General features: G+C 43.9%; 1 protein-coding gene and 1 long non-coding RNA gene across 6 annotated transcripts in view; one reads left to right on the top strand and one right to left on the bottom strand.

The window, feature by feature from the left end:
- Window positions 1–26,570, bottom strand: part of FLI1 (Fli-1 proto-oncogene, ETS transcription factor) — an 85,373-nt gene that overhangs the window by 46,593 nt on the left and 12,210 nt on the right. The window contains exon 1 of one of the 5 annotated variants that reach the window (XM_021375930.1): window positions 25,944–25,967. The exons of 3 other annotated variants lie outside the window; for them this stretch is intronic. Coding sequence is in view for 1 of the 2 variants with exons in the window: in XM_021375926.1 (XP_021231601.1) it covers window positions 25,530–25,547 (18 nt within the window). In the remaining variant the exon portion in view is untranslated. Of the gene's footprint in view, window positions 1–25,529; window positions 25,834–25,943; window positions 25,968–26,570 lie in introns of those variants that run through there. One more of the 5 variants, XM_021375926.1, reaches the window with a different exon arrangement.
- On the top strand, window positions 2,865–15,360 carry LOC110387618. Its single transcript, XR_002432628.1, has 2 exons — window positions 2,865–6,360; window positions 12,859–15,360. It is a non-coding gene; the product is annotated as an uncharacterized LOC110387618 (long non-coding RNA).

The raw sequence follows: 26,570 nt of genomic DNA, 5'->3' as shown, positions 1-26,570 counted from the left end.
AGTATGCTGGGGAGGGAAGGGGCTGGCAGCCAAGGCTGGCAGCAGTCAAATCCCAGCACTGAGACCAGTTCAGTCTCCAGCTTGAGGTAGGGTCACTTGGCATCTCAGTGTTCTCCTCTGCAGGAGGTGCTGCTAGAAACACATGTAGCTATATACACAAGAGCTGCTTTGGGGCTGGTTCTGATCAGGTTTCTGTCATCTCTAGGACCATTTTGCAGATCTCCACGTGGTCCATGCAGAGTCAGCCCAGATTTCCTGCAACTCATCTGGAAAACTCAACTTGTAACAATTAACTTCATGTTTGGTTGGCTGGTTTGATTTCTAACAATGATCATTAGCTCTGGCTCGATAACTGTACAATACTGAGCTGCCAGTAACCTCCTCCCATAGCAATGTGAGTAAGAGAGAGAGGCAGCACCTCAGTGGCGCTAGGCAAACAGACTTGAGATTGTTACTTCAATTTTATGGCATAGGAACCAGCACAAAGCAACCAAATATTCTACTGAAAGTCATTTGGAAGAGTGCAACTGAACTAAGAACAAAACCCAGGCCATCAAAACAAAAGCTAGCCTTTATACAGGGGAGAGGGCAGCCTTTATATGCAACCCTGCGATGTTTTCTGAGATGACTGCAGTTTGTTCTCCGCTTGCTGAAGTGTTTCTTACACTCTAACATGCTAACACAAATAAGAAGCAGGCCTCTCGGCACATCTCCATGTTCTCAGCAGAGCTGATACGGCTCGTCTTATCTCTACCAGGGCAAGTCCCCTGAGCTGCGTTGAAAAGCCTTTTATCAGATGCAATTTAAAGCAAGCTCTTTCTGAGATGTAGCTCTGCAGCTCTGGCAGGAAAGTGGGGCTTCTGACTAAATCTCCTCTGGTTTTGTTTAGCACTGGGGTGAGGGAGTAGGACAAGGTCCTATTTGTGGGGCCGGCAAGACAGGGCTGCTCCCTGCGCCTTCCCTGAAACAACGCTCTGCTCCCTCCATAAGAGGAAAACCCTGTCAAAATTGGCTTAACGATCTTCTAATATTTCCATGCAATTAAAGGCCACATCTGTCTCACAGACCCCGTCCTCCTTTGCTAATGTACAGACATGAACTAAACAGTCTGTCTTGTCGATTCGCAGGGTAACAAAGGGGCCTATTCATAACACAGGCACTTTGGCTATTTTGTGTGTGTGAAATGAAATAGAGTTTGCATTTGGAGAATAACCTGCGCTGGAGCTAGCAAGAGATTTCTGCTCTAATAAATCAATCAGCTTTACCGGCTAATAAAATAACCCCCCTCCTAATTCTGACTGTGCTAACCAGACAGCCACCCTACAGAGAGGCAACTAGGGTTTCTGTGCGTTTGTGAAAGTGAGAACCTATGCTAGCTTGCTATTCCAACTCCTACAAGGATAGAAAAAAGAAGGTATCCAGTTGGCTGGAACGCTTAAAGCAGCTTAAGAGAGCAGTTATCCTTGGCCCAAGGAATGTGGGTGCCTTCTCTGTGTGCTCAGCCACGTTAGGCTGTGGGTGCTGGTTTCCCTGCTGTCACTAGCTGGCTCAGGGCCAGGCACGGTCCTGCTCTGGTATTTGTTCAGTTCTTTCAGAAGCAAATGGAAGCATTGCAGAAAAAAAAAAAAAGAAAAAAGAAAAAGAAAAAAAACTTCAAAGACCCATTTCTGATTTGTTACCGAAATTGAGGGCTTAAAAAAGAAAACAAACTGAGGCACTCATTGGCATAGTCCCAAATCAATATCAACGTTGTGTTTTGCCCTAAGAGTTTCAGGCCATACCTGCATGTGCATCCAGATGTAGAAGGGCAGTGCAAGGAATATATTGCTGCTAGATTACTGCTTTGATTGTAAATGCACTGGGGGAATGAGAACGGGCTCTTTTCTGAGCCCAGCACATCGGCACACTGGTCCATATTTGGTCATGGTTTGTATCTCTGTTGTCCTGGAGCTTTCACAATACCAACAAGTACGCTAACAGTGTTCACACCTCAACATACCTTGTTTCCTCAGCAGGAAGTGTACACGAAGCACAAAAAAAGATGTTCTTGTGGTTTCAATACTAGAGTGATACTTGGGAGATGTGGGCTCATCTACTGTTTAGGCAGCATACGTCCTGTTTGTTCTGAGGCTTTCTGGACCTTTGGTGCTAACCTGTAGCATAGTGATCGTATTTTGGTACCTCACCAGGATTTTGTGAAGGTAAGCATGGTAAGCTCCACTCTCTGAGATGTGAAAATAAGAATAGGAAGATATGCTTAGTGTTCAGACTGCAAGCGGTTTCACAACCAGAAAAAGACTGCCCTTATTCTTTTTCCATAATAAAGCTTCATGAAGCTGTCTGATGCTAAGGGCAGCAGCACGTTCTCGGTGTCTCTGACCAAATCAGACCTAAGTTCCTTATCTGACAAAAAAAAAATAATCAAGAAATTAAAAGCAAATTTCAAACAAATTCTTGCGAACACACTAATGCAATTGCAGTCAGTGCATAAATACACCCTAAGGCTGCATCTCTCATAAACCACCTGGGCAATTTATTTATTCAACTCAAGCGAAAGTTCTCTGTGCAAAATGAGGGCAAAAGTGGCTGTCAAGGCCACAAGGTGAGAGGGAGACAGACCTAGGATGTGGTAAAGGACTATTTCATATCCTGAGAAACTCATCAAGGTTTGAGAAGTTTTCCAACCCTGATTATGGACAAAAAGTTAAAATGATTATCCAGAGAATTCCATCCTAGCTTAACTGAAATATTTTATTTCAGATATTCTGTCTCATTGCAGTTTGAGCCTTTTCAGTTTTCTTAAAATATTGCGGTTGGCATACATTTCTAAATGAAGAGTCGTTTCAAAACAAAGCTTGGAAAAATTGAGAAAGCATCAAGTTGGACTTCTGGCAGCTTCAATCTTTTCTTTTTTCAAAATGAGGAAACTGCCAAAAACCAGCCTTTCCAGTGAATAGGTAGGGCTTTGATAAATTTGCATTTTTCTGATGAAAAGACATTAGCTGAAAAAGATCAGAGCATATCTACCATGATCCTTCTTCTATACTTCCCTGATAAAAACAGAGGGGTTTACTATTATCGTTTTTGGAGACAAATTAAGCCTTCTTGGGCTTGGTATCATGCTAGCAAAGCCAACGGAAGGTTTGTCTTTGGGCTGATGTATGTTTGATTCTTCCATGTAGGTGTTTGCGTGTTTGCGCACTTAAACATGAGTGCATGAATGGCTCCCACACAAATGCACAAAGTAGGTACTATCTGTTGGCAAGATGTCAATATCTAAAGTGTTATAACCTATAGACCTGGTGAGTTTCCTAAGACATTAGACAGACACCTAAAGAAGCAGTTAGATGCTTAGAAGTATTTTAAGAACATCCCTGTAGATCTGAACTCTGGCTGGTTTTATTTGCCTGTGCAGGTACATCAATAGTGCTAAGTTTTGGCATTTTGATATTGTGACACCTAAAACGATGCTAAATTCCTGCCCTAGAGGGAAGTGGGGTGTCACATATAAGCACCAAGAAAAAGCTGCAGTCCCCTTTTAGGATACCTGCCACAGGCCAGGCTGCCTCCGCCGGGGGTCCTCTCCTCCTCCCATTCCTCAGCTTCTCACAGTGGTGCTCCTCTATAAAGGACAGGATTTACTGATTTGCAAGGCACCACATGAACATCCAAGGGAAGAACCATGTCTAACAGTCCCTTTCCTCATCAGCATCCTTAAGGCAAGACTTTTGGTGGTCAAAAAGCAGAAATTCTGCAGTGCTGCTTTGTCAGCGGCTTTGTCCTTTTGTTTGGTTTCTGAGGATGTTTAAGCCAATTTCTCTCAGTGGGGACAAGCAAGAGATTCAAAACATTGTTTTAGTTAATGCTGATAGGGTGAACAATAGGAAAGAAAAACAGCTCCGTACACACCGAACAAGAGACAGTCACCAGCACGTAAAGAACTGTCATTGTTATTACTGGAACAATATACCTGGGCTGCACTGAGACACAAAACATTGCACCTTTCAGAGCTGCTACAAAATAGGGGAAGTAGTGGAAGCGAGCCTTTGGGTGAAGCACTTAATTAATTTGTGGATGCACAGCTCTGAATGAGAGTTAGGTGTGAACAAATCCAGAGAACACAGGAAGAAAGGGCCGCGCACTCGTGCAGTGACTGCAGTTCTCAGAAGAAATCTACAAAGTGGAGATGGGATTGCAGTAACACTTGAAGTGATTCTGAGAGATATTAGGGCCTCTCTTATGCTTTGGAGCTGTTCACATCCAATTCATCCGCCAACCCACTCCGTTTGGTTGGGAATGAGCAGGTAACAGAGACAGAAGATGCAGAGGCTGGCTTGCAGCATTCACTGGCTGAAGCCATGGGCGCCCGCTGCTTGGCTACACCATAAAAGCTGACAGAAAAGCGTTGGCTTCACAGATACCTCTTAATAATCCACGAAAGACAGCATGATGGGAAGCGTGGCACACAGCTATCAGTGCATCTTATGAGGGATCAAAAAATAAGTATAAATGTTGCCTGACCCTCACCAGCGGGTGTGAGAATAGATTGGCCTACCTGGAAATATGAGTCATCTCCCAACAACAGCTAGAAGGGCAAAAGCTTGTACGTGGTAACGTGCTAATGATAGAGATAAATGTGTGGGAAGCAGAGATGGTGGAACACCCTCTGTTCTGCTTTCACAGAAGAAGCTGGGTAGTAGCAGTTAGCTTCTGAGGGCTACAGATCGGGTGAGACCATGTCTCTGAATTTAGGAAAATAATGAACCGCAGAGAAGCAGCCAAAGAACATGATGTGACAGTGGTTTTGTGTCCCTCACTAGCTGCCCTTTCCCCAGCAGTTGGTGCATGCCCAGATGGTCTGTTGCACTTTCCTACAAGACTGGAGCAAGTCCTATAACCCCCTGCTATAGGGCTCTGGGTTGGAAATCATGGCAACATGTGTTGTATCTATCATACAGTGATAACATTACATGTGCTCTGCTCTCCCCTGTTACCTCTTCATGTCAGAGCAGACGTAACATATTTTGAAATGCCAGAGGACGTCAGGATTAATCACCAGGGAAGAATATTCTTTGGTATCGTCCAAGAGAAATGTTAGGTGGATATCATTAAACATGTCAAAATATTGCCTTCTTTATCTCACAGATCCCACAAAGGTCATGCTTAGGGATTTCCTTCACACCATTTTTCTTGTCTGTGAAAAAATTTGACATGCAATCAAGCAAAGACACGAGGAAAATCATTCAGAGCAGTAAAATCAGGCTGAGCCTAATTATTTGGATTCTCATGACATCCACTTAGATGCTGAGCCACGATGGGACAGGTAAGGAAGGTGGTTTCTTCAAAGGCATGAATATGAATTAGGCAAACAAAATATTCCTCACCTTCGTGTAAAGCTTTTGAAAATGGCACTCATTGCCTTCACTCAGTTCGTATGAAAAGTGCATGGCGGTAAAATCTCGATCTGCAGGAGCAGAAGCAGAGCATTCTGTCTGTTTCATTCACCGGGCCCTTCTCCCCCTGTATTGCCTGCTGTTCTCATTTCCGTCCATGTCTTTCACAGTGCGCCCATTGCACACACTCGCCTTACTTCATTTGCTCAAGTTCACAGACAAATTGTTTCACAATGATCTTTTTTTTTAAACCAATACTCTTATTCCAAGTGTATTTTTCTTTTCTCACGGACAGCAACACACAGAATGGCTGCTGGGGCCTGCTTCATTTCAGAAGCAGGGCAGTTTCTCTTCAGTTCATCCATCTAATTCTATCTTGACAAAATCACCTTTGTTTCTCATATAAGCTGAAGGAATCATTTAACTGCTTTGTTGAATGAAGATGGGAGTGGCTACTTGATTAAAACTGACCACATGCTTCTAAGTCAGATCCAAAGGACGGAAGAAAAAGTAACCTAGGTGTAAAACTGCAATCCAAAATAATTCCGTCCATCAAATGATTAAATAAAAAAATAAATGATTAAATAAATGATTAAATAACTGACTATTTGAAAGGCTGAAAAATCCCGAAGTGCCTGTGGTTTTGCCCTGTGTGGGGTCTCGGAGCTCCCCTTGGTTAGGAAGCTGCACTCCTACCTCTGTCCCAAGCCAGCAACTGGGCAGAGCAGGGCCTGCAGCACCCTGAGCATCACGGAGTTAAACAAAAGGCACCACAAACACAGCTGTTTCCCCCTCACAAGTACTGCCCATGGCAGCAGCAGCTATCTGTGTTTCCTGCAGAGAAGTCTGAAGATGCTCCTCTGAGAAGCAGGAGACTTTGGCTCTGGTCCTCCTGCGCTGCTGAAGCTCAGACCCACATCCCCTTTCCCTGTGTGTGCATCCAGGGTGGTGATGCGTGTTTTATCAGGTGAGCTTGTATGCTTCAAATGTACTTACTAGCTGAGTGGTTTGCTAGCATGGCAAACCAGATATGCTCCCTGCAAGTTCAGTAAGCCAGGCTAACAGAAGTCTGGGCTTTAGTTCACTTCAGGAGCAACGTGTTCAAGGCTTTAGCAGTGCAGTGTCTCCGTCAGAGAGAAGTGCTTTGGTCAGTTTTTGTGTGTCAGTTTTTTTGGCTTAATTTGGATGGAAAATCCAAGCCATTCTGGAAGTATTCACAATCCCAGCTTTTGGTTTGTTCTGTGTTGTAAAAAGCATGCTGCCAACACTGTTAAAAAAATCGCCTGTTTAAATGAAATTGCTCAGTTTAAAAATGATTTAGTTACAGGAACTTTTGATCTAGTCCTCCAAAGACTTAATTCATACTTGACACTTCCGAGCCCTCCCTCTTTCCTTTACTCCTCCCTCCTTCGCTTTCTTCTCATTGTACTTATGCAATTAACAAGCAGATGCAAACATAAATTTTACTTCTGGTTTTCACTAAAATAACTGATCCACTTGAACAAAATATAAAATTCTGTAAATATCAAGCATAAAACATTCAGGAAACAGTTTGCATTTCTGATCATCTCAATTCACATGTTAAGGTGTGTTTAATTTCCTTTGACAGTCAAAATTATGAACGTGGATGAACTGAAATAACTTAGGACGAGAAATCTGCATTACGTTCTGCTCAGCTCTTGTGTTCACTAGCACAAGAGTTTATCACTTTGCTGCCCTAAATCCTTTATGTGAAGAAAAGAATGTTGTTCAGTTCCTTAGTGACCAGTGTTATTCTCAGCGGGGCAAGCCGCAGGTTAACTGACAAATAATGCATTTGTTTAGAAAGAAATGCACATTTTTATTCAAGTCCATGAGACAATCGATGGCAGAAGCCGAGAAGAAGGTTAATGTATGTGTTACTATGTGGATTATAGGCACACCCTCACCCAGACTCAAACCCTGCGCAAGCTGCAGTAAGAACAACAGGAAATGGCCTGGGGTATTTATAGCATTATTGTGTTTATCCTGAAGTGATGTTCTGCACAGATTATTATGAAGTTTTTCGTGGGAGAAGATACAGCTTGTGTCAGCTGGAGATTTGCATGCACTTCACCCAATATGCTCTGTGCTAAACTTGCACACTGTCCCCCCCACCTTTCTTTGCTTTGTAGAGGTTTGCTGCATATGAGGGCTTCTCTGCAGCTGACTCGACGAGCTCCCCCCCGCAGTGCAAACAGGAACCCTGGTAACCAGTACGTTTGGCCTAAACCTCTGTGCTTCACCAGATTTACAAATCCACAATGAGATGTCATGAAAACAACAACTCACATGTCAGCGGTATTGAATTTCCGAAAAATGTAGCCCATGCTACACCCAGTCTGTGCGGTTCTGTTAACAAAGAAACTGATGACACTAAAACCCTTAGATCAGAACCCAGAGCTCTTTCCTCAGGACAGATCAGTTTGCTCCTGGGATTCTCTTTGTTTGAAGAATCATTTCCATGTCCCTTCTTTTCAGTTGGGGTAACTAAATACCTTCCTGTTTACCTGTTTTTCCTGGGGAGGCATTCAACAAAAATTACTATATTTCATGCAAAGGCCATCTATGTATACCCAGCCTCAGCTTTGCTGTACTTTATCTGTATCTGAACACTGTAAAGAGATTTTTTTGTTTTCTAATTCATTCTTATCTTCTGAATTTGAAGTTCACAATAGAAACAAATAAGCAAGCATAAGATGAAATAGACAACATAACAACTCTGTATGGTAAAAAGGCTTGCATCCACTCACAAAACCTATGCAAACATACAGTCATCTGTGAAGAGCAGTATCTCAGTGAGAGATAGAGAATAAGAGAAAAATCCATCATGTGACATTTAGGTCATTTACAGCCAGTGATAGTTATTAGCAAATGCTAACCTATCCTTTGAGAAAACAGAAGGAAATTCTGCTTTAATTTAAGCTTTCAACCATCTTCACCTCTCTATCTCTGGACTATATCAGAACATCTTCACAATCCATTGTTTGCAAATATAATAAGTCCTGGCACTGTCTGTTTGAAAAACAAGCTGCAACAGAAAAGCATCAGGAAGTCTCTATGAATGGGAGCAACGCTGCATTTCTGTAGGTACCGCATTAATTAATGCAATTGAGACAATATCCGAGCAAAGCTTGTTCCTGTGAATACTATTCAAATCATTATCAGTTCTATTAGCGCTTCATTATGGTTGTGCTGATGAAGACTAGATTTGCTGGGCTAATTTGCATCATATTCTGACAGGTGCTAGTCCAGGTGTCCTATTGTCATTCTGAAGCATGAATTAATAAACAAAACTCAGCCCCCACCTCCTTTTCTCATTTGTGTGATAGAAGGAATAATGGAAATGAAATGGGGCTGAGGGGCACACCAACTTATCTGACTTCATCTCCCAGCAAGGCCCTTCCTAAAACTGGATCACTGGTGCCAGCGCCCGCTACATTTCTTTTTCCATTTTAGAGATGACGATCATTAGGAGCCTGTATGCAGCAGGCAGTGATGAGCTTTGGTTTGCAGCCACATGCTCCACAGTCATGCCATCCCAACTTACCCAGCTTTGGCCTGCAGGCAGCACAGTCCCTGTCTGTGCAGTTTTCCTGCTTTTGAACGGCTCTAGCACCAGTGTCGCTGCGTCATGCTTTTCTAGTTCAGAGCCAGCCCGGAGTGCCCATGCAGTATGCACCAAGGGTCTTGTAGCTGAATGTAATCTTCATCGGAAGCCCGATCATCTTTAGAACTTGGTTTTTAATCTTTGCAGGACTCAATTTCTAGTTCTTTCCCTCAGTCTTAAGAAATTCACTTCTAATAAACAAATGCAGAAATTCTAATAGAATTAGAATGCGATTTGGGCTTTCCAAATGAAAACCAAATACCACAAGAGTTGGCAATAGTGCTTCCGTGTCATCTAGCACTTCTTTCAGTCCTCCTACAGAAGTCACTTCGCCCCACACTGCCTTGCCTCTTGCTTCTCTCGTACGCTATTACTTCTTAAAGCCCCTCTGGGCACGTGGTGTCCAGAACTGAATGTCTTCTGCCTCGTGCACTTGTATCGCACAACGCATTTATGAGGAGCCCAGCTTGGTGACACGAGGAATGAATACGGAGGCGGCTCACAGCTGCGCTGCCCTGCTGTGCTGTTCTCACCTGCCCAATCTCTCCTCGGCTGAACTGCACCTCACATTGCTCAGGTCTTTTTTGACAGAGGAAATGCGTTTAAGTGTAATAGCAGGGCTGACCTTTCAGCCACTGGGTGAGCACAAAAGCTTCCCCCTCTCATTCTGCAGGGGTATCTCACTTGTTTCTCTGTGTTACTCAAGCCACATAACTCTATCCCCGTGTTTAATTTAGCTTGAAGCTCTGCTCTCCTTTGCTCATCTAATCTGCAGTGTAACCTGTCCATCTAGAAGGACAGGAGGCAAAAAGCTGGCTTTCTCCATTACCTTCAGTAAGATGCATTTAAAACAATCCAGCTGTTTACATTCAGAAATATATCTGAATTTCTCCCGTGCTCAACCACATCTATGAGTTCCATGAAATGAGGGGAGGCTGCCCAAAAGACAAAACTCATTTTAACTGCACGTTTTCTCCTCTTTGTTGTTTAAGAATCAGCTGGCAACAAATGGCACTTGCTAAATGACCGCCTAACAAGACAAAATGGTGCAAAGCTCCTGCTTTTCCCCCGCCAACTGGAAAGCACTTGTCCTTAGCAGCCCAGGCACTGCGCCTCGCACACAGACACAGTCAGGTGCACGTAGAAGAGGCTCCCAGTTCTATAGAGCATTGAGAGACAAGAGCTGTTTCTTGTTGTCGCAGCCTCTAATGAAAATTTGCCTGCCACGTATCCCAGTGTGATCTGGAAGCAGATTTGCACCTGTCTCAGCAGGCCAAAATGAAACAATAACAGCACCGAGAGCTGCTGGTTAGCGAGCAGCACGGGCTGGGCGCGTGGCTGAGCCCCCTGGGTGCGCTTCTGTGCTGCTCGTCGGATTCTTTTCATCAGATCATCAGAGCAAGGATCTTCTGTGCTTGATGTGCACACACTGCATACCTTTCTGCTCAAGAAAAGCAACCCACAGCTAACACGGCCTTTTCATCTTTGATTATCAGGGCTAGAATGAAAAGAGTGTCCCTGAGAGCACGTAGTACCGAACACACGGTGTCCGCTGCTCTCCCATGGGCCGCCAGGAACGCAGGGCTGGGTGCAGCCATACCAGCTCACTGCAGAGCGTGCTGCATGGGATTTCTGTTAGTGCTGCTCTAAGATGAGACTGTTTCTGTGTTTCATAAGTGACTAGAACTTTTTAGGTCCTATAAATAGTGCCTTTCCTTTCCTAGCTGCAAACAGGCCTTCTCATGCATCCATATAGTTTGAGCTTTATTTCAGAGATGGTTTTCTGTTGACATGCTAGGCAGCTTTAGCATTCTTTATCCTGGGCTTACAAAGCTCTTTGTGGTGATTTGTCAGTTTTCTTCTCTCTGAAGAGCATAAGCTATTATTATTTTACAGTTAGGAAAATTAAGGAACAGAAAGCTCTGACGATTTGCTCAGGGTCTCTGGTTGAGAAAGAGGAATAAATCCCAGGAAACTCCACTTGCAGGCTTCTTCTTCTCTAATTACTGAACAGCATTCTTCATAAAGCCTAGCTTTTTGGAAAGAAGGGGCATGTGAGTGTGGCTGTTATCTGCTGTGCAGAGTAGATACCCAGTGAGAGATCTATCCTCTTTATCTTTTTACTAAATAATAGATGACTGAGATGCTAAGAAAACTTGGTTACAAATAATTTCAGGTTTCTGAACATGTTTCTCTTTACAAATATTCTTATTTACATAACCCATTAAGTTAGTCATAACAAAGAGCAAACAACCAAATGCACATCTTGGACACAATTCCTGGTGAAATATCCCATGGCCTGACTCAGAATGAGTAAAGCTCAAGCTGCCACTGTGCTAGCACTGGGCAAACACCCCAGAGGATGGGTCGTGCTCCAAAAAGTGCATGGTCTGGCTGGCAGGAGAGCGATAGGGAACAATGAGCCCTGCCCGACAGCTCAGTGCCTTGCTGCACTTGTACAGAAAGTGCCTGGCAGAGCCAGGAATTTAAGTGTCCTTAAGAAGAATCTCATGTTGTAAGCACACAGGGGCTTTTTCTCTAACAGTTGTTACTCTCATAGCAAAACCATCTTTCAAGAGCTCCTCTGTAGGATTCCCCCAAGGTGCGGGAGCTGGCTGTCCTGCCCCTTCAGTGCCTTACCAGCTCCAGACAGAGTAACAAGCAGGTAGGTAGCTGCATGAATCCATGCTGCAGTAGTGGATTTATGAACAGAGGGATTCAGATGGAAGATCAGAATCAAGGACTTCTGCAAAACGACTTTCAAAGCATTTTATGTGGGCAGTGCTACAGAAATCAACAGTGATAGTCATCTAGACCTGCTTGCCCCACTGACCCTAGTTTGAATCTGGGTCAGTTTTGATGGGGTCAATGAAATAGCAAGGGTGTAAAAGATATATATGTATGTACATACATATAGATTTAGCATTGTTTAATCCATCTTTCAGCTGTTTGCCCTACCAGTTTAACCAGCAACTGAAACGAAGAAAGAGCAGAACTATAATCCTTTTATTCCCTGCAGCTGATGATACCCAAAAGCAATTTGTTTATATATTATACATTCACTGAGCCTTGTATCAATAAACACTGCATGTGTTGACACCATCTGTATCAAATGCTGCTTCATGAACAACACTCATTGATGATGCTACTTGACTCTTAGGTACAAACTGTTCCACACAGTTAAATTCCTTGAAGTCTTTTGACTTGCTACCTGAATTATAACTATGGCAGGCCTGCTAATCTGTGTTAAAACCAGTCACACACATGTACTTGTGCTTAGATGTAAGTCACAGAGGCAGAGAAGAAAGCATCTGTGAGCATCCATGTGTTTGTGAATGCAGGCACATGCAAGGTAGAGGAAGGGCTTGGAAAGAAGCATCTTGAAGCAGCGCTGTGAGTGTTTGTGAGGGTGGTTCTTGTGCAGTAGAAGAGGCTGAGAAGAGAGCATGTACCTTCCTACCATGGAGCTGAGCCCTCAGGACCTGAAAATAGCTGGTGTCACTCATGCCACGCCTGGGCAAGTCCTGGGTAAAGAAAGATGTGGGCAGCATTTGAGATAATGGTCTGTCAGGAGTCAGAGGGATTCCTTTTCACAGCCTGGTTCTCGCTGCACAGACCTCAGTCATGCATGTCTCATTGCTCTGCTGGTACACACGAACCTGCCACAATACCCATTTCCAAACACGTTTGCATGGCATGTCAGCTAGCCTCCTGCCCCTCCTCATTTTTCAGGCTGGCACAGAACAGGGTTTGGTGAGAAAAGTGCTGCTCGCAAAATAAGGTTTCTGTGGTTTAGGGCTATTTTGATTAATTAATTTTTTTTTTTTTTTTTTTTAGCAGCCTGCAGCTGCTAGTTTTGAAACAACCAATCCCGAAGCTGCAAAAGTATGAAAGAGAGGGTAAGAAATGAACAGAAGAAACAGACAATTGGAGCAGGGTCCTGACCATGGGGTGGCTGCTATATTTTAAAATCCATAAAAGTTTGGCTTATGCAAGAAACCATCTGGTATTTAGGCCTAGCTGAAATTTTGGCTGTGTGCGTGCGCTCTGTGTGAGTACCAGTGCAGCAGCTTCGCAGGCGCGTGCACGTACTCTGCTGGACTCCTTCACCAGGCAGGGCAGGGCACTTGCTGAAAAAAATCTGGAAAAGCTACTGGGCTTCACACCCTTCTTACTCCTTCTGGACAGCTCGCGATGGTCTTTGATCTAGGGGAAAACATGCCTGCTTGCCACTGCTGTAATGCTGCAAACCCTCATTACAAATCGGTGCACGACACAAAAAGTAGTTAGCGATGAATATCTCAGGAACACTGCAAGAACCACGTGGTTTCTTTCTGTTCACTACTTTGCTGCACATGAATAGAACTGAAGGCTGTCCCACCTTCTAAGAGCATCTACCCCAAATCAACCAGACAAGGTAGAGGGGGAAGGAAGCGTTTGCTTACTTCTACAGATGAAAAACTGAGGTACAGGAGATGAAGTGAAAGCTTCAACTCATACAGGAAACCTGTGGCAGAGCAACTAACTGAAGCAGGTTGGGCGCTGCTGAGGACAAAGACTGGAGTGAATTAACAGCTCACAGACTTTTCTGACTCACCAGGAGGAAAAAAAATAAAAGTATTACAAAAAGCCAGTATTGCATCAGGGAGGGTTCTTCCAGAGTGTGCTAATGCCAGGCACAAGGAACAGTGTGTGCTGCTCCTGTGAGTAATGCTGAAAAAAGACAAATTCAAATGGGAACAGGTGCAGCTGAGGGCACCAACAACCAGGACAGAGGCGGGTTATGAAAAAGATTACAAGATTTGTTGTTTATCCCAGCAAAACAAAGACCAAGAGAGCTATGTCAGTGAACTATCATCACTCTCGGGGCAGAATGTCAGCAAAGGGAGCGTGCTGGTTAAGCTAGCAGATGGTGCTGGCTTAAGAGACAACAGGTATAAGTCAGGCATGAGCAAATACCAGTTCAAAATCAGAAGAAAGTTTTTAAGCATCAGAATGAGGAAGGTAAAGAAGTCCTTTCCAGTGGGGAGTGGTGGCAATGAAAAGAATATATATCCAGAAACCTTGAGGAGCTTGTGAGAGGAATTGCAGAGCACGGGCAGAGTGGACTCAGCTCCAGAATTGCTTCCACTGTGGAGTTCAAACCAAGTGCCTCAACTTTCCTTCACTTCTAAGGAATTTAGAAGAACAATCTCTTGTTACATACAGTGCTTAGCACAACTGTGGTCTCTGGGCACTATAGTAGCACAAATAGTGCAGAACACTAATGATCAACCATAATTACATCCTTCCTGAAGCAGAGATGATACGTGAGAACACCAAAAATGAAAAGCAGGGAACTAGCTGCAAGCTTATTTCAGCCACTCGTGACCTCCCCGTATTCTGTGCGAATGAGAAAACGTCTGCTCTCAGATACTGCGGTGTAAATCCAGAGGAATTCAAAACACATCCTTGCAAGCAAGCTTGAACTTCAGTGGCATGCTTTCTTTTTCTAAAGGGGATGAACTCTATCAGTTTGTTAAAAACTGTGGCTACAACTCTGGAAATGCTGTAAAGGCCAAGGATTCCTATAAGTGCAAAGCTGGGTTTGGGAAGCCCTGCAAAAATCAGCCAAGTGGGCAGACACCAATCTCATCTTCAGCATCGACGTGCAGAAATCGTGTGTCCTGGGCAAGAATTCGTTGGTGCTCAGAGTGCAAGTGAATCTAACCTTTTCCTACCAAAACGTGTCATGCATCTTGGATACATCTTTACGCAGCCTTCCCTATAGCATTACTCAAAATCCAGAGGCCCTGGTATCACTGCCCAGGGCAGGACAGGAGGATAGAGCTGCTTTTCAGAAGAACAGGGCTAGAGGGGAGCCTGGCAAAGCCCTGCTCCATACCCTCCTCTATGAAATTTCTGTGTAGGTAAAAAATAACACTTTTCAGTCTGGATCTGGCCGTGCTCCTTCTTCCATTTCATGCAATGCAGAGGGAAGTTTGCAGCAGAGAAACAGCGCCCGGTGAGATTCCGCACAGAGCCTCTAACTGCAGCAGGACTGCGAGGAGCTGGAGTTCGGGCCGTGTCCACTGGAGTGGTAGCAGTTTTCTTCAGCTCACTGGAGACATCTCAGATTTCAAGTACAATCTTAGTGCCACCAGGGGATTCACCATCACTCAGATAAAATGTAGCACACAAAATCTGCACACATACTTGTCTGGTAGATTCCAAAGAAATAGGGTCAATTAAAACCACCTCAGATCCTGATAAACACACTGTTGTTTTTTTTCTTTGTGTCGGTTGCACACTTAATATAAGATGATTCTTTCTCTTGTCAGAGTGGAGTTGTTACAGACGGCATTGGTAATATTTGCAGAACGGTGCTGGGGATTCCTGCCTTCAGCTAGCAAATCTCTTCAGAGCATGCTTATTTTAAAGCCCGGTTAATTCTAATGAAGTCAAGTTTATGGCTTTCAGAACCATCACTTAAATATTATATTTGCGCTGTTGGAGGATAGACATGTCTACAGGAGATCTAATGAAGGACATTACCATACATGTCAGGTGAATTTTCCCAGCAACTTCATATTGAGGGTGTCATCATTAGAAAAATCACCCTTGCTGCAGCACACCATCTCTGAAGGACCAGGAGTCACACAGCCTGTAGTCTAGATTCTCAGTATGCCTCAAAAACACCCACAGCAACTATAGTAGCTACTCGAAGTCACTTTCACTCTTTTGGGATCGATTGATAAGCGGTGATCTGCCTGCGTTTTGAGGCTGCGCTGTATCGATAAGTTCTGACACCAGTGATTTTTCTGGGTATCAGTGGTAGGACTGACTGCTCTTTCAAAGGTTGTGTGAGAGCATTCAAGATCCACTCTCTTCTACAAATGACACAGCAATGCTAGGCAGGGATGTGAACGGCATCCCTGATGCTGACTTGCTGAGTGACCAGTTTTTTTCCTCCATTTAATCTTCTAGGTTTTTTTCTTTGCCTGTTTAGATTATGGGCTCTTATTCCATCTATGTGCCATGCTTCCTCTTGGTGGGATCCTCTAGGGACAGCTTCCATAATACCAGGAATTAATCATACGAGTCATGACTTCTGGTTCTAATCAGGAGTCTGTCCTAGAGGCTGATCTGCAACACAACCCTCATGGACAAATCCTCAGAATTTAATAGGGATTAAATCAGTGGAGTTTTTATAGAAATTAAATTAGACTGTATAGAAATTGTTCCATAAACAGAATACAGCAGAAAAGGCTAAACTTCCTTGCTTTTCCCCTGGATTTTACAGAAGGGATGTAATTTTCAGTTGCCTTTCCCTATATAATCCAAAACTGTTTGATGAAAAATGACAATTCGCAATGTACCTGCATAGGATTTTGTTATCACATGAGAAAACCTCAAATCTCTACTCTGAAAGCTGCAGAAAGGCAATGCTGGAGGAAGGCAATGATGTTTATTCTTTTCCTTGCTTAGAGTAACACAGGCCCCTCTCCCGTGATCAGCTCAGGCACACAGGGCTCCCCGACGGCTCTGCCTTCTTAGCTGAAGTGCTGCTGGAATTCTCTGCTGTTTTGGCCTGTTCTAACCACTGCCTATCTCTGACCATGCTTTCGAGTATACACACCTCATGCATGAAGACATATACAAATAACAGGCCAGGCTCAGCATTTTTATCCTGCTGCATATCATTCTATTCCTAAATTTTGATGATTTGGATGAATGAACCCTGAGTCTATGAAGCTTGGATATAAGTTACGTATTCTGCAGGGGCTGAACTGGCAAATTCACTTTGCCCCATGCGCAGATGGGCAATAGGCAGTGCAGCTTGCAGTTTCCCACCCTCTCTTTAAGTCTGCTGAACTCCGGTGGTTTAGATAAACGGATAAATTGTGAACATGAACTAATTGCACCGATTTCAGTGGGAATTTGAAGATATCCAGTTTATATTTCTCGGAATCAGGCCCGAATTTGCAGTTATCTCTGTGCTAATGTATAACTTCATACTATTCTGGCTGCTCTTAGTTGCATTCAGTAGCATTTTTATAGGCATCTGCTCGGCCCCGATCTGAGATAACATTACTCTTTTTGAACAAGACAAGTTACTGTACAACAGGCACGAGATCGGGTGTCTCTACTAACGCCTAAGATTTCAATCACTGTGAGCTTGTGATTCTTATAACAAATGAGCATCAGCTCTGACATGAGAAGATTATGAAGGCACAGTGCATCTCAGCAGAACAGCACACTTGTCATCTGGGTGGGGTGCAGTAGCTGTGAAAAAGTAGTGCTTTCCCAAGACCCCTTGCTGTATGGAGTCATTTGGATTTTGCATTGAATCCTTCATATCAATAGAATATTCCTAATATCACTGGCAGGACTGAAAGATGAACGCAACCCTGTAACAGTGAAGGGGATAAGAATTGTACAGAGAGAGTAACTACCCATCAGCATAGTTGTTTAAAGTAATAACTCCTGTTAAAATATATAGGGTTGCCCATTCCAGTACATACTAGGAAAATACCATTTGTACTGTGTATGTGTATCCATTTTGGGAAGCATTTCTGCCAGTGTATGTACTTTAGGACACAAAATTCCAACCCCAAGTTCAAACACCAAATACATTCACACATACAAGCCTGTGTAGCTCAGTGAGATCTTAACACCTGATTATTTGCTTTATGAGAACATTATAATTCCTGTATCTCTGCTGCAATGCAAGATTCTTGGCCAAGCTTTTCCTTCTTTTTGTTAGACTAGGGCATGGCTGCTGCCCGCTACTCTGGAGGTGGCTTAATTTCAGCACCAATCCACTTCTTGCCCCTCTGCAGTTGGCAATGCAGAGCTCAGTTAGATACAAAGAGGGCACTAGCACTCTAGGCAGCCTGACTCAGAGACTGGGCAGAAAAAACAAAGGGCAAATGTTCGGTACTAACACTATATGAAGTCCCAAGGAGATTTGGAACAGGAGCAGCAGAGGAGTTACGGTTTCCTTTGTTCTGTTAAAAGGAAAAAGGAAACACATCAGGAAACCAGACTGTGGAGCACAGGAAGTCTCACTTTGGCTGATAAAAAGGAACTGATGTGAGGTTGGTTCAGATGCAGTTATAAGTCAATCAAGCTTGGAACAACAAGAAGAGCTATTCAGAAGAAACCAGAGAGCCAAATTCTGCATTTAGCTGTAGAAATGGTGTTTTCACCTCTTCTAATCTCTTCCTTATCTTCTTTTTTTAAAAGAAAGCTGCTATAAAAATGTTGAAATAAGAATTTTCTCATCGTACAGAGATCGGTTTCCTGAACTCACCACACCCTCCAGTGACCCCACCATACCTTACTCCAGTTTCTTTTTTTCACTCATCGGCCAACTTAAAAAACTGTATTCTTGCTGATTTATCTCCTGCGCTCAGATCTAAACCAGCGTTAGTTAAGAAGGGCAGGTTTTTTGCTGAGTGAGAAATCAGCAAATGACTAATTAAATGCTCCCCTTCTCGTTATGTTATTTTCAGCCCCGCTGCATGATTGACAAGCATGAGCCAAGACGCTAACGTTCAATTCCTGGATGTGCAGCTTTGTCAGCTTGCAGAGGGAGGTGTTATCCTTTGCTTCTTCTAATTGTCTCTTGCTCCTTTGCAGCACTATTGTTAATCCGAGTTAATCTGAGTTAATCTATGCTGGAAGAACACGTGCAAATACGCTATTAAACTTTCCTATATCCATGGCATTCGCTACAGGAACCTCTACTGACATGTGCTTCTGAACTGCATTTTAGAAGAAAAAACAACAAAAACAACCGAACAGGAAAAAAAAGGAATGCTTGCTACAAATGAAGATCCAAGGTTATTTTTTTACAGCATCTTACCAACAAAAGAGAAGCAAAAGCAAGATGCTTGTGGGACTTAGCCTTACTTCTCCCATCCATTTCCAGAGGGAGTTGTGTGTTCAATGCTCCTTAACCAGTTCTATGAATTTTAATCAACGACATATTTACATACATCAAAATTCTTCATTAATCACCTAGAAAGCAGCCTGGTTTTCAGGGGAACAGTTGCCTTCACAAGCTAATGAGAACTGCAGACTGTCAATCCCTTTACAAATCAAACTGGGTGCTCAGTTAAATAAATATGCACCCACATGCCTCTTCTTAGGGCTCTGACTTCAAAGCACGGAAGCGAAACAGAATTAGATACACTCAAGTTTTTCTGGTATCACATACTGGTGGTCCCTTCCACGTCATTATTTTCACATTTTACTTCTGGCACTATTGTCCCCTGATAAACAGAAAGTTTATTGGGACATACATAAACGTCTTCAGCAGTAGCATGCAGTAACATAGATTCTTTTGTTTAGGTCTTACAGCTAAAGGAAAATCTTTTGGTAGCGGAGGTGGGGGAGGAGGGAGGTAACGTTTGCGGCTTTACTACAAGAGACGAGTTTCTAGATCAATATTACTAGCTGTGTAGATATGGATCAGTAATAATATGGCCCGGGTAATGAGAGAAGGAGAGGAAATAAGCAGTAGATACATTCACATTTTGAAGACTTTGATATTTGGAACTCAGTAGAATAGATTGTCCTGTACCGTACATTGCTTTTTCTACCAGCAGAATTTAGGCTGGTGCTGTTATCCAGTCTGCAGCCTGGTGTCTGTGATGGTGCAGCATGGAGGTTAGCAGCAACGTGGGTCCAGCATCAAGCAAATTATTTCCAAAAAGAGGCTGAAAACCACATTTGTATCAGGATATTTTCATTCTTATTTTCATAAACAGCTATAAATATGCACTCAGAGCCTTACAAAAAAAAAACCAAAAAAACATTTGCTCATTCAAAAGTTGTTCTTAGGCATCACTCATGCAACTATGATAGGACTCTCTATGAGCCAAGAAGTGCATGCAGAGAGCCCTGGTTACCTACCAGTGTACACACCAATGCATTATGCTCTCATGTGCATGCATGCATGAAAGCAGGAGAGGCACAGACACTGGAAAGAGATCTGATGTCCAATTCAGAACAAAAGATCTGAAAGAGAATTTTATGTTTGAGGGGAAAAGCTGGTTTCAAACTAAGTTGTAGAGCTAAGCTTAAGATGCTAGACCATCTCTTCTAGGCTAGCCATGCACACATTCATGCTTTCTTGAGTACTAATACTGTGCTTCTGCCATGGGAGATGTCTAGCAAACCCACAAATGTCTGCAAATCTGAAGTTAATGCTCCCTTGGCTCCTTTTATTTTCCTTCTGGTGCATGTTTGCACTGAGATGGGATACAGGGTCTTTCATTAAGGGGTCGAGTAAACTCAAGCAGAACGAGAAACTTTCATTTTTCAAAGGCAGTTGATGGGGGGCTGTGGAAGAACACAACGCGCTGATGTTTTATGGTGAGAAAAAGTATGGAAGATGCTCCATGTCATGAGGTTATATGTTCATAAATTCTAGGCCTGCTCTTTCTGAGATGTGAACTGAAACTAAGAGGAAAGCATTCTGGAAAGGCAGAAGAGACCCAAAGAGAACAGTTTCTGCAAAAATTGCTATAAATGCCCTTCCCCACATGTGCCTCACTTTATCAGTATATCATCTCAGGCCTTACTTTAGTGAGGTGTGAAGTGTGACCTTACACGTTGCTCGTTTTAATTTCTGTCCTTTTCTCATAGCATTCTAATGAAGAGTTCTACTCTTACACACTGACTCCAGCAAAATTTTGCTCAGAAGAATGCTGCAAAGAGTCATAAAAGCTGGGTCTCCCCCCATCTTACAGCAAGATTATCATAAAATTAAAATAAATAACTAACATAAAAGCATGAAATCCTCAAGACACACATGCTACTACTCAAACTGACCACATCCTGTTAGGGTGAAATCCACAGTGGTGCAGAGAAACTATACAATGCTCTCAGCACCTCTTTAAAGCCTCGGAGTGAAACCCCAAGTACCTAAAATCTAAGTAGTTGTGCTGTTTTGTTGTGAATTAGGTTTGTTTTGGGCCATTCTTCCTTCCCAGAGAAGGAACAATTCTGCTACAGCTGAATTACTCCATTTACAGAGTCTGGGAAGACATCCCTGTGTTTTACTTGTGTAGTGAACAGGAGTTAGCACTGATCACCCCGAGTCAACAGCACCCAGCGCTGGGGCATGATGGTAAGGGCATAGCGAGGCTGCAGGCGTGCACTGGCACACAGGCCAGTCGATAAGGGAAAGCAAAGCACCAACATAAGCAACGTTAGGAAAATACGGCAATTACAAAACATTTCTAACAGGTTTTTGCTGTTGTATATTAGAAAGTCATTCTGCAATACATGTGTCATCAGAACAGCTACCGGGGTATCAGCAAACAGAGGGTGTAAGCCTTGGAGATTTCAGATGGTTTTGTTCAAAACTGCTTTTGTGGGACAGCAACATGAAAATGTGAGCAAATATCTGTGTGGAGTGTTTTCATTCTGGAGAGTAAGATTCTTGTCCTACAAGTCAATGCCTTCTTGCCAGGAAGGGCCATCTCTAAAAGGCCAAAGGAAGGGCAATTTAAAAATGGCAAAACAGACTTTTAAACCAGCTCAAAAAGGAAATGTGTTCTTAGTTTGAGATCTTGATGGCCAAGTTTCAGGATGAGAGTGAATGAGCGAACGCCTACAGTTCACAAATGACAAGAAACAGTGATTGCAATAAGAAATCCTACCCCGCCCTTTGCTATAGCAACACCAGCGTACAAGTTGTCTTCTAGTGGAGAGAAAAAGAGACAAGTATGGTTGTCATCTACTTGGTAATGCAACGTTTTTGTTGAATGTCCCTCATGTGGTCTCTCTCTTATGTCCAGAGCATAAGCAGGAAGATATTTTCACAGAATGAAAGCAGCAGTTACATAAACTGTGCTTTTTTTAATTAACAGTCAGCCCTTGGCAAGTGTAGATACTTTAATTAATTAAAGTCCACATGTAAATTGGAACTGAAGTGATTAAACCAGTTTGAAACCACATTATTTGTTATTGTGAGCAAGTCCACGCATGGGCATCTTGTTGACATTAGATGTACCCTTTTTTGATTTAATTTGAGGCAATAAAAGCCAAAATTCCCAAAACACGATGTAAATTAAGCCAAAGTGAGATGTTAACCCAAAGAAGATGTGGATTGAAATATCTTGAGGCATACAATAAAAAAATTATAGATTATATAAAATTAATCCAAACATGGACTGTCATCAGTTTCTTTGGCTCGTAATCATCTTCTGCAAGTGTTGTTCACAGAATGTGGAACAATATGATTATGAAGATGCATTAACAAAGATTAAGGTTTGCTGTACTTCTTTCTGCATGGAAGGCCTCAAAGCATTGCTGTAGAGGTCTCTTTTCAAACCAGCCACGCCAACTCACATGTCAGATATCAAACAGATTATTCAAAGAATGCAGAAAAAAAAATTGCCTCTCACCACCTCAGCACATGATCTAAAATTCTCCTCACAACAGATGATTATTTTTGAAGAAATAAAGGTGCATTCTGCACCTGGTATAGAATATCAGCGATATCACATACGACAATAGACAGTGCGTGATAAGGAAAGATGACCTACAGTCCTGAGCTCATCCCATAATATCTCCGTGTCTGTGCGGCATTCGCTAAGCTTTGGGTTAAAGAACCCCAACAACAACTTCAGTTCACGCTTCCACATGTGTCTACAGAGGATACAAGAACAGACCAGGATGGTCCTCACCACATCTATTCTTTGACCGCGCTGTTTCCCCAGGAGCCTGCGAGACGACGCTGCAGCAGAGCTATCCGTGTATTACAAAGTTACCCTGTGTCTGGGAAGATTTATGGTTAAATTCTTCTGTGTATGAAGAACCAGCTATCAGAAAGTCTGTTGTCAAAGATTCTTTTTAAATGGCATGAGAAGATTAAGAGGAAAGTATCGGCCCAGCACTGGGGTTGCAGGGTGAAGGGATAGATTTTATAGTACTAGGCTCAGACTCCTACATTGGTCAACCGTGCAGTTAAAAGTCTTTGACTCAATTAAGGCAATTAGTCCCCGGAATAGTTTTACATAGACTTGAAAAAACATTGTTTACAATGCTCAAGAGCACACCTGGGAGGTGCACCCCTCTAACATTTCTAGTCTGAGCTGCATAGCACTGTCTGCTACACACACAGGTATCATTCAGTGTTTACAGAGCAAAGTGCTTCTTAACCACGCTTCTTAACCACAAATTTCATCTAGTCCCTCGCTGTGCTCTAAATAATGAAAAAACATTTTATTCTGCTTTTTTTTTCTTGCCAGTCATCTATCTGCTTCTTTTCTGACATATTATTTCCCAACCCAAATGCACAGCTTTGGGGGAAAGCAGTGCATGCATCCTTCAAACCTAAGGGTGTGATTGCTTTTAAAGTGCTTTCTCCTGGATACAGTACAGGTTTGCTTTACTATGTCCTAGAATTTAGAAGATCTACTCTGAAGCACAGGTTATATATAGAGCTCAGCATATTAAAAACATATAAGCATCTCAAGCCACATCCTCTCTCATTGCCCTTCACCTGAGACAAGTCAGGCAGGGTGGCCTAACCCCTTCCTTTCAGTGGTAAACTGCAGCAAATCTGCCAGTGTGTGGCTCTGATGCTCCTTGGGAACCCACTCAATTCTCTACAGCAAGCAAATTTGCAAGAAATCTATAACCCTGAGGACACTACAGGAGCTTTCAATCGCTTGTGTAAGCGCCCATTGCAAAGAAGGGGTCAGTTATAGGAGGAGGTCGGCAGGAGATACGGATCTGCAGCAAGTTGCTGATGATCTTAGAACTGTTCAGTGAGAGGATCCCAACTGAGACTCTGGTGTACCTGTATCCCATGTCTCTCAGCTCAGCCAAATTCTGTCTGGACTACAAGTGAAGCAGGAAAATATAACACAAGGCTGCAAAGCAGATCCAGGAGCTGGGGCAGTGACCCAGGACATGGCTGAGTTCCTCCTTTTGCCACAGCCTCCCCAGCGTGACCGCGAGCCTAGCTGCTAAGCGTCGCAGTTCCTCATCCCCAAAGCTGGCCCCGGGGCTTGACAGCAACGAGCTTGCAGCACAGAGGGACTGGGGAGAGGAGGAGCTCCCAGGAGGCACGATGGGCTGCGTGGGCCGGGGGAATACTTCAGCACCTTTCAGAGGATGGTGCTGGGGGTCATGGACTGTGAAGAAAAGCAAGTCCATGTGTGCACTGCAGCAAAGGTACAGATGGGAAATTTCTGCACTTTCGCTGTACAATATTTAGGGCTCCACAAATCAAAGAAGGTTGTTGTGCACTAAACATATCCTGAATGAGGCCCAGGTTACTTTTGCTGCAGACCTGAAGAGGTGGTTGGGGAGATGTGTCTTATTCCTGCCATACCTCCCAAATTTTGTGCTTTCAACGCTCCTGCTTTCTCTCTTCCTTTCTGACATTTCCCCTTATGTTCCCTCCATCTTTCCTCTTTCCATTTTCTCTTCCTGCCCATCTCCTTCCCTCCTCACTTCACTTGAGACCCTTCCAAACAGTGCACTTGTCACAAGCTGCAATGTGAGGGAGAAAGTTTCAGTTCCTGCCAGTTTGCAGCTTCTTTCTCCCCAGGTCAGCAGAAAAAAAAAAGAAAAAAAAAAACCGAGAAAAAAAAAAAAAGAAAAAAAGGCTTTTAAGAAGAGATCAACACCCCACCCAGGCGATACGCATCTTTCGAAATCCTCCAACTCAAACACACCCACAGCGTCTCTCGCTTCAAGGTTGCTGTTTGAGCTGCTTCTGTGCTGTAGTGCTCCCTCAAGAAGAGCCCATAAGCATTGCACAAAGGTCCCCCAAAGCATGAAAGCAAACTCACTGCTGCCTGGCCCCGGAGAAACAGCATAAGACACCTCAAGGGACTCAGAGAAGGCTTCGTTTCTCTTTGCAGAAGCTGAAGTTTTGATGAGGGTGAAAGGAGGGGGAACCATTCTCTAAGCCCCAGCAGCGTCCTCGCTTGCTCAAGGCCACCAGAGGTTGGTTATGTTCGTGGTTTGTTTGCCACACTCTTTGCTTCCCCTTCCCCTTGCCTCGCCCCAAGCTAGGGTGATGTTTCTCCTCCAAACCACCCAGTTCCTTGCTCCCTCCAGAATTACTAGAGGAAACGCCCGGACGACCAGCAGAACCAGCAATGCATTTCAAACAGAACCAGGCGAGGAAGTCAGAGCCGGCTGACACCTATACGCCGGCGGCACACATCTGGGGCCAGCCCGGAGCCCCGCGGTCCCCAGCCGGTCCCCCTCCCGGCGGCCCCGGGCGGTGCGGAGAGACGGGCCGGGAACTGTCACTGCCTTTCCGCCGCGGCCCCGAGCCGGGCACGTCCCCGGGGCTCGCCTCGGCCCCCTCCGCCCCGCCGTGGGTGCAGGAAGGCGGCTGGCCCCGCACCGCCCCTGCCTGCGGAGCCCCGAGCCCCAGGAGGCGGCTGGAGAGCCCCGGCGGCAGCGGAGGAGCGGAGCAGTCCGGCCGCGGAGCCCTCTGTGCCGCGCCACTCTGCCGGGGGTCCCCGTCCCCTCCCGCCCCTTACCTTAATAGTGCCGTCCATCTAGAATAACTTCCAGCCGGTACCAGCAATATTCCACACATTGACCCGGTTTAGCCTGCAACTGAAGCCTCCCGAAGTTCTTATCCGTCTCTCTTTCACTTTTCTTTCTGTCTTTCCAGGGATTTTACTTTCCTCTGCTTATCCCCTCTCCTTCTCTCTCTCTCTCCCTCCCTCGCTCTCTCTGCCTGTCTTTTTTTAACTTTGGTTGTTGCAGCAGAGCGAAAAAGAGACAGTTAACCGGATGAAACGTTTTTTTCTGCTAATTTTGGGAAGTGAAGTCACTCGAGGAGGAAACTTTCGTCTCTCCACTGGTCCTGCCTTCTTGATCAAAATATATATATTTTACATACAGGATATTTGCTCCATTTAGATAAGAAGGGGCAGAACAATAGCTACCTCTGTCAGCTCTTGTTTGTCGTAGTGCAGCCAGTCCAACGGAGACCTTGCCTTGCACCCCGGACCGTATTAGCAAGCGCTGTGTGTCATCCCACAGTTTAGTTTAACATGTTTTTTGCCTTTTTTTTTTTTTTTTCTTTTGGCTGGAGCAGCTTTAGCCTGACTCACTGAATTTCCGTCTCTTCCCACAGATTTTTTTATTAATGCGTTTTCCAGTCATGGGCAAAAAAGTAAGGGGAGAAAACCGTAAATACAACGCAGTTGGAGCACGCAGGGAGAGAGAGAGAAAAAAAGAGCAAGAAAGAAAGAGAGAGAGAAGAAGAGAGAGAGAGAGAGAAAGAGAGAAGAAAAGAAGGAAAGAAAAAGAAAGAAAGAGAAAGAAAAAGAAGGAAAGAAGGAAAGAAGAAGAAAGAAAGAGTAAGAAAGAAAGGAAGAAAGGAAGAAAGGAAAGAAGGAAGGAAGGAAGGAAGGAAGGAAGGAAGGAAGGAAGGAAGGAAGGAAGGAAGGCAGGAAGGCAGGAAGGCAGGAAGGCAGGAAGGAAGGAAGAAAGAAAGAAAGAAAGAAAGAAAGAAAGAAAGAAAGAAAGAAAGAAAGAAAGAAAGAAAGAAAGAAAGAAAGAAAGAAAGA

This window comes from Numida meleagris, chromosome 23, assembly GCF_002078875.1.
Source record: "Numida meleagris isolate 19003 breed g44 Domestic line chromosome 23, NumMel1.0, whole genome shotgun sequence".
NCBI classification, from domain to species: Eukaryota; Metazoa; Chordata; class Aves; order Galliformes; family Numididae; genus Numida; species Numida meleagris.
Note: the sequence above shows the minus strand (reverse complement) of the source record. Positions and strands in the feature narration are given on the sequence as shown.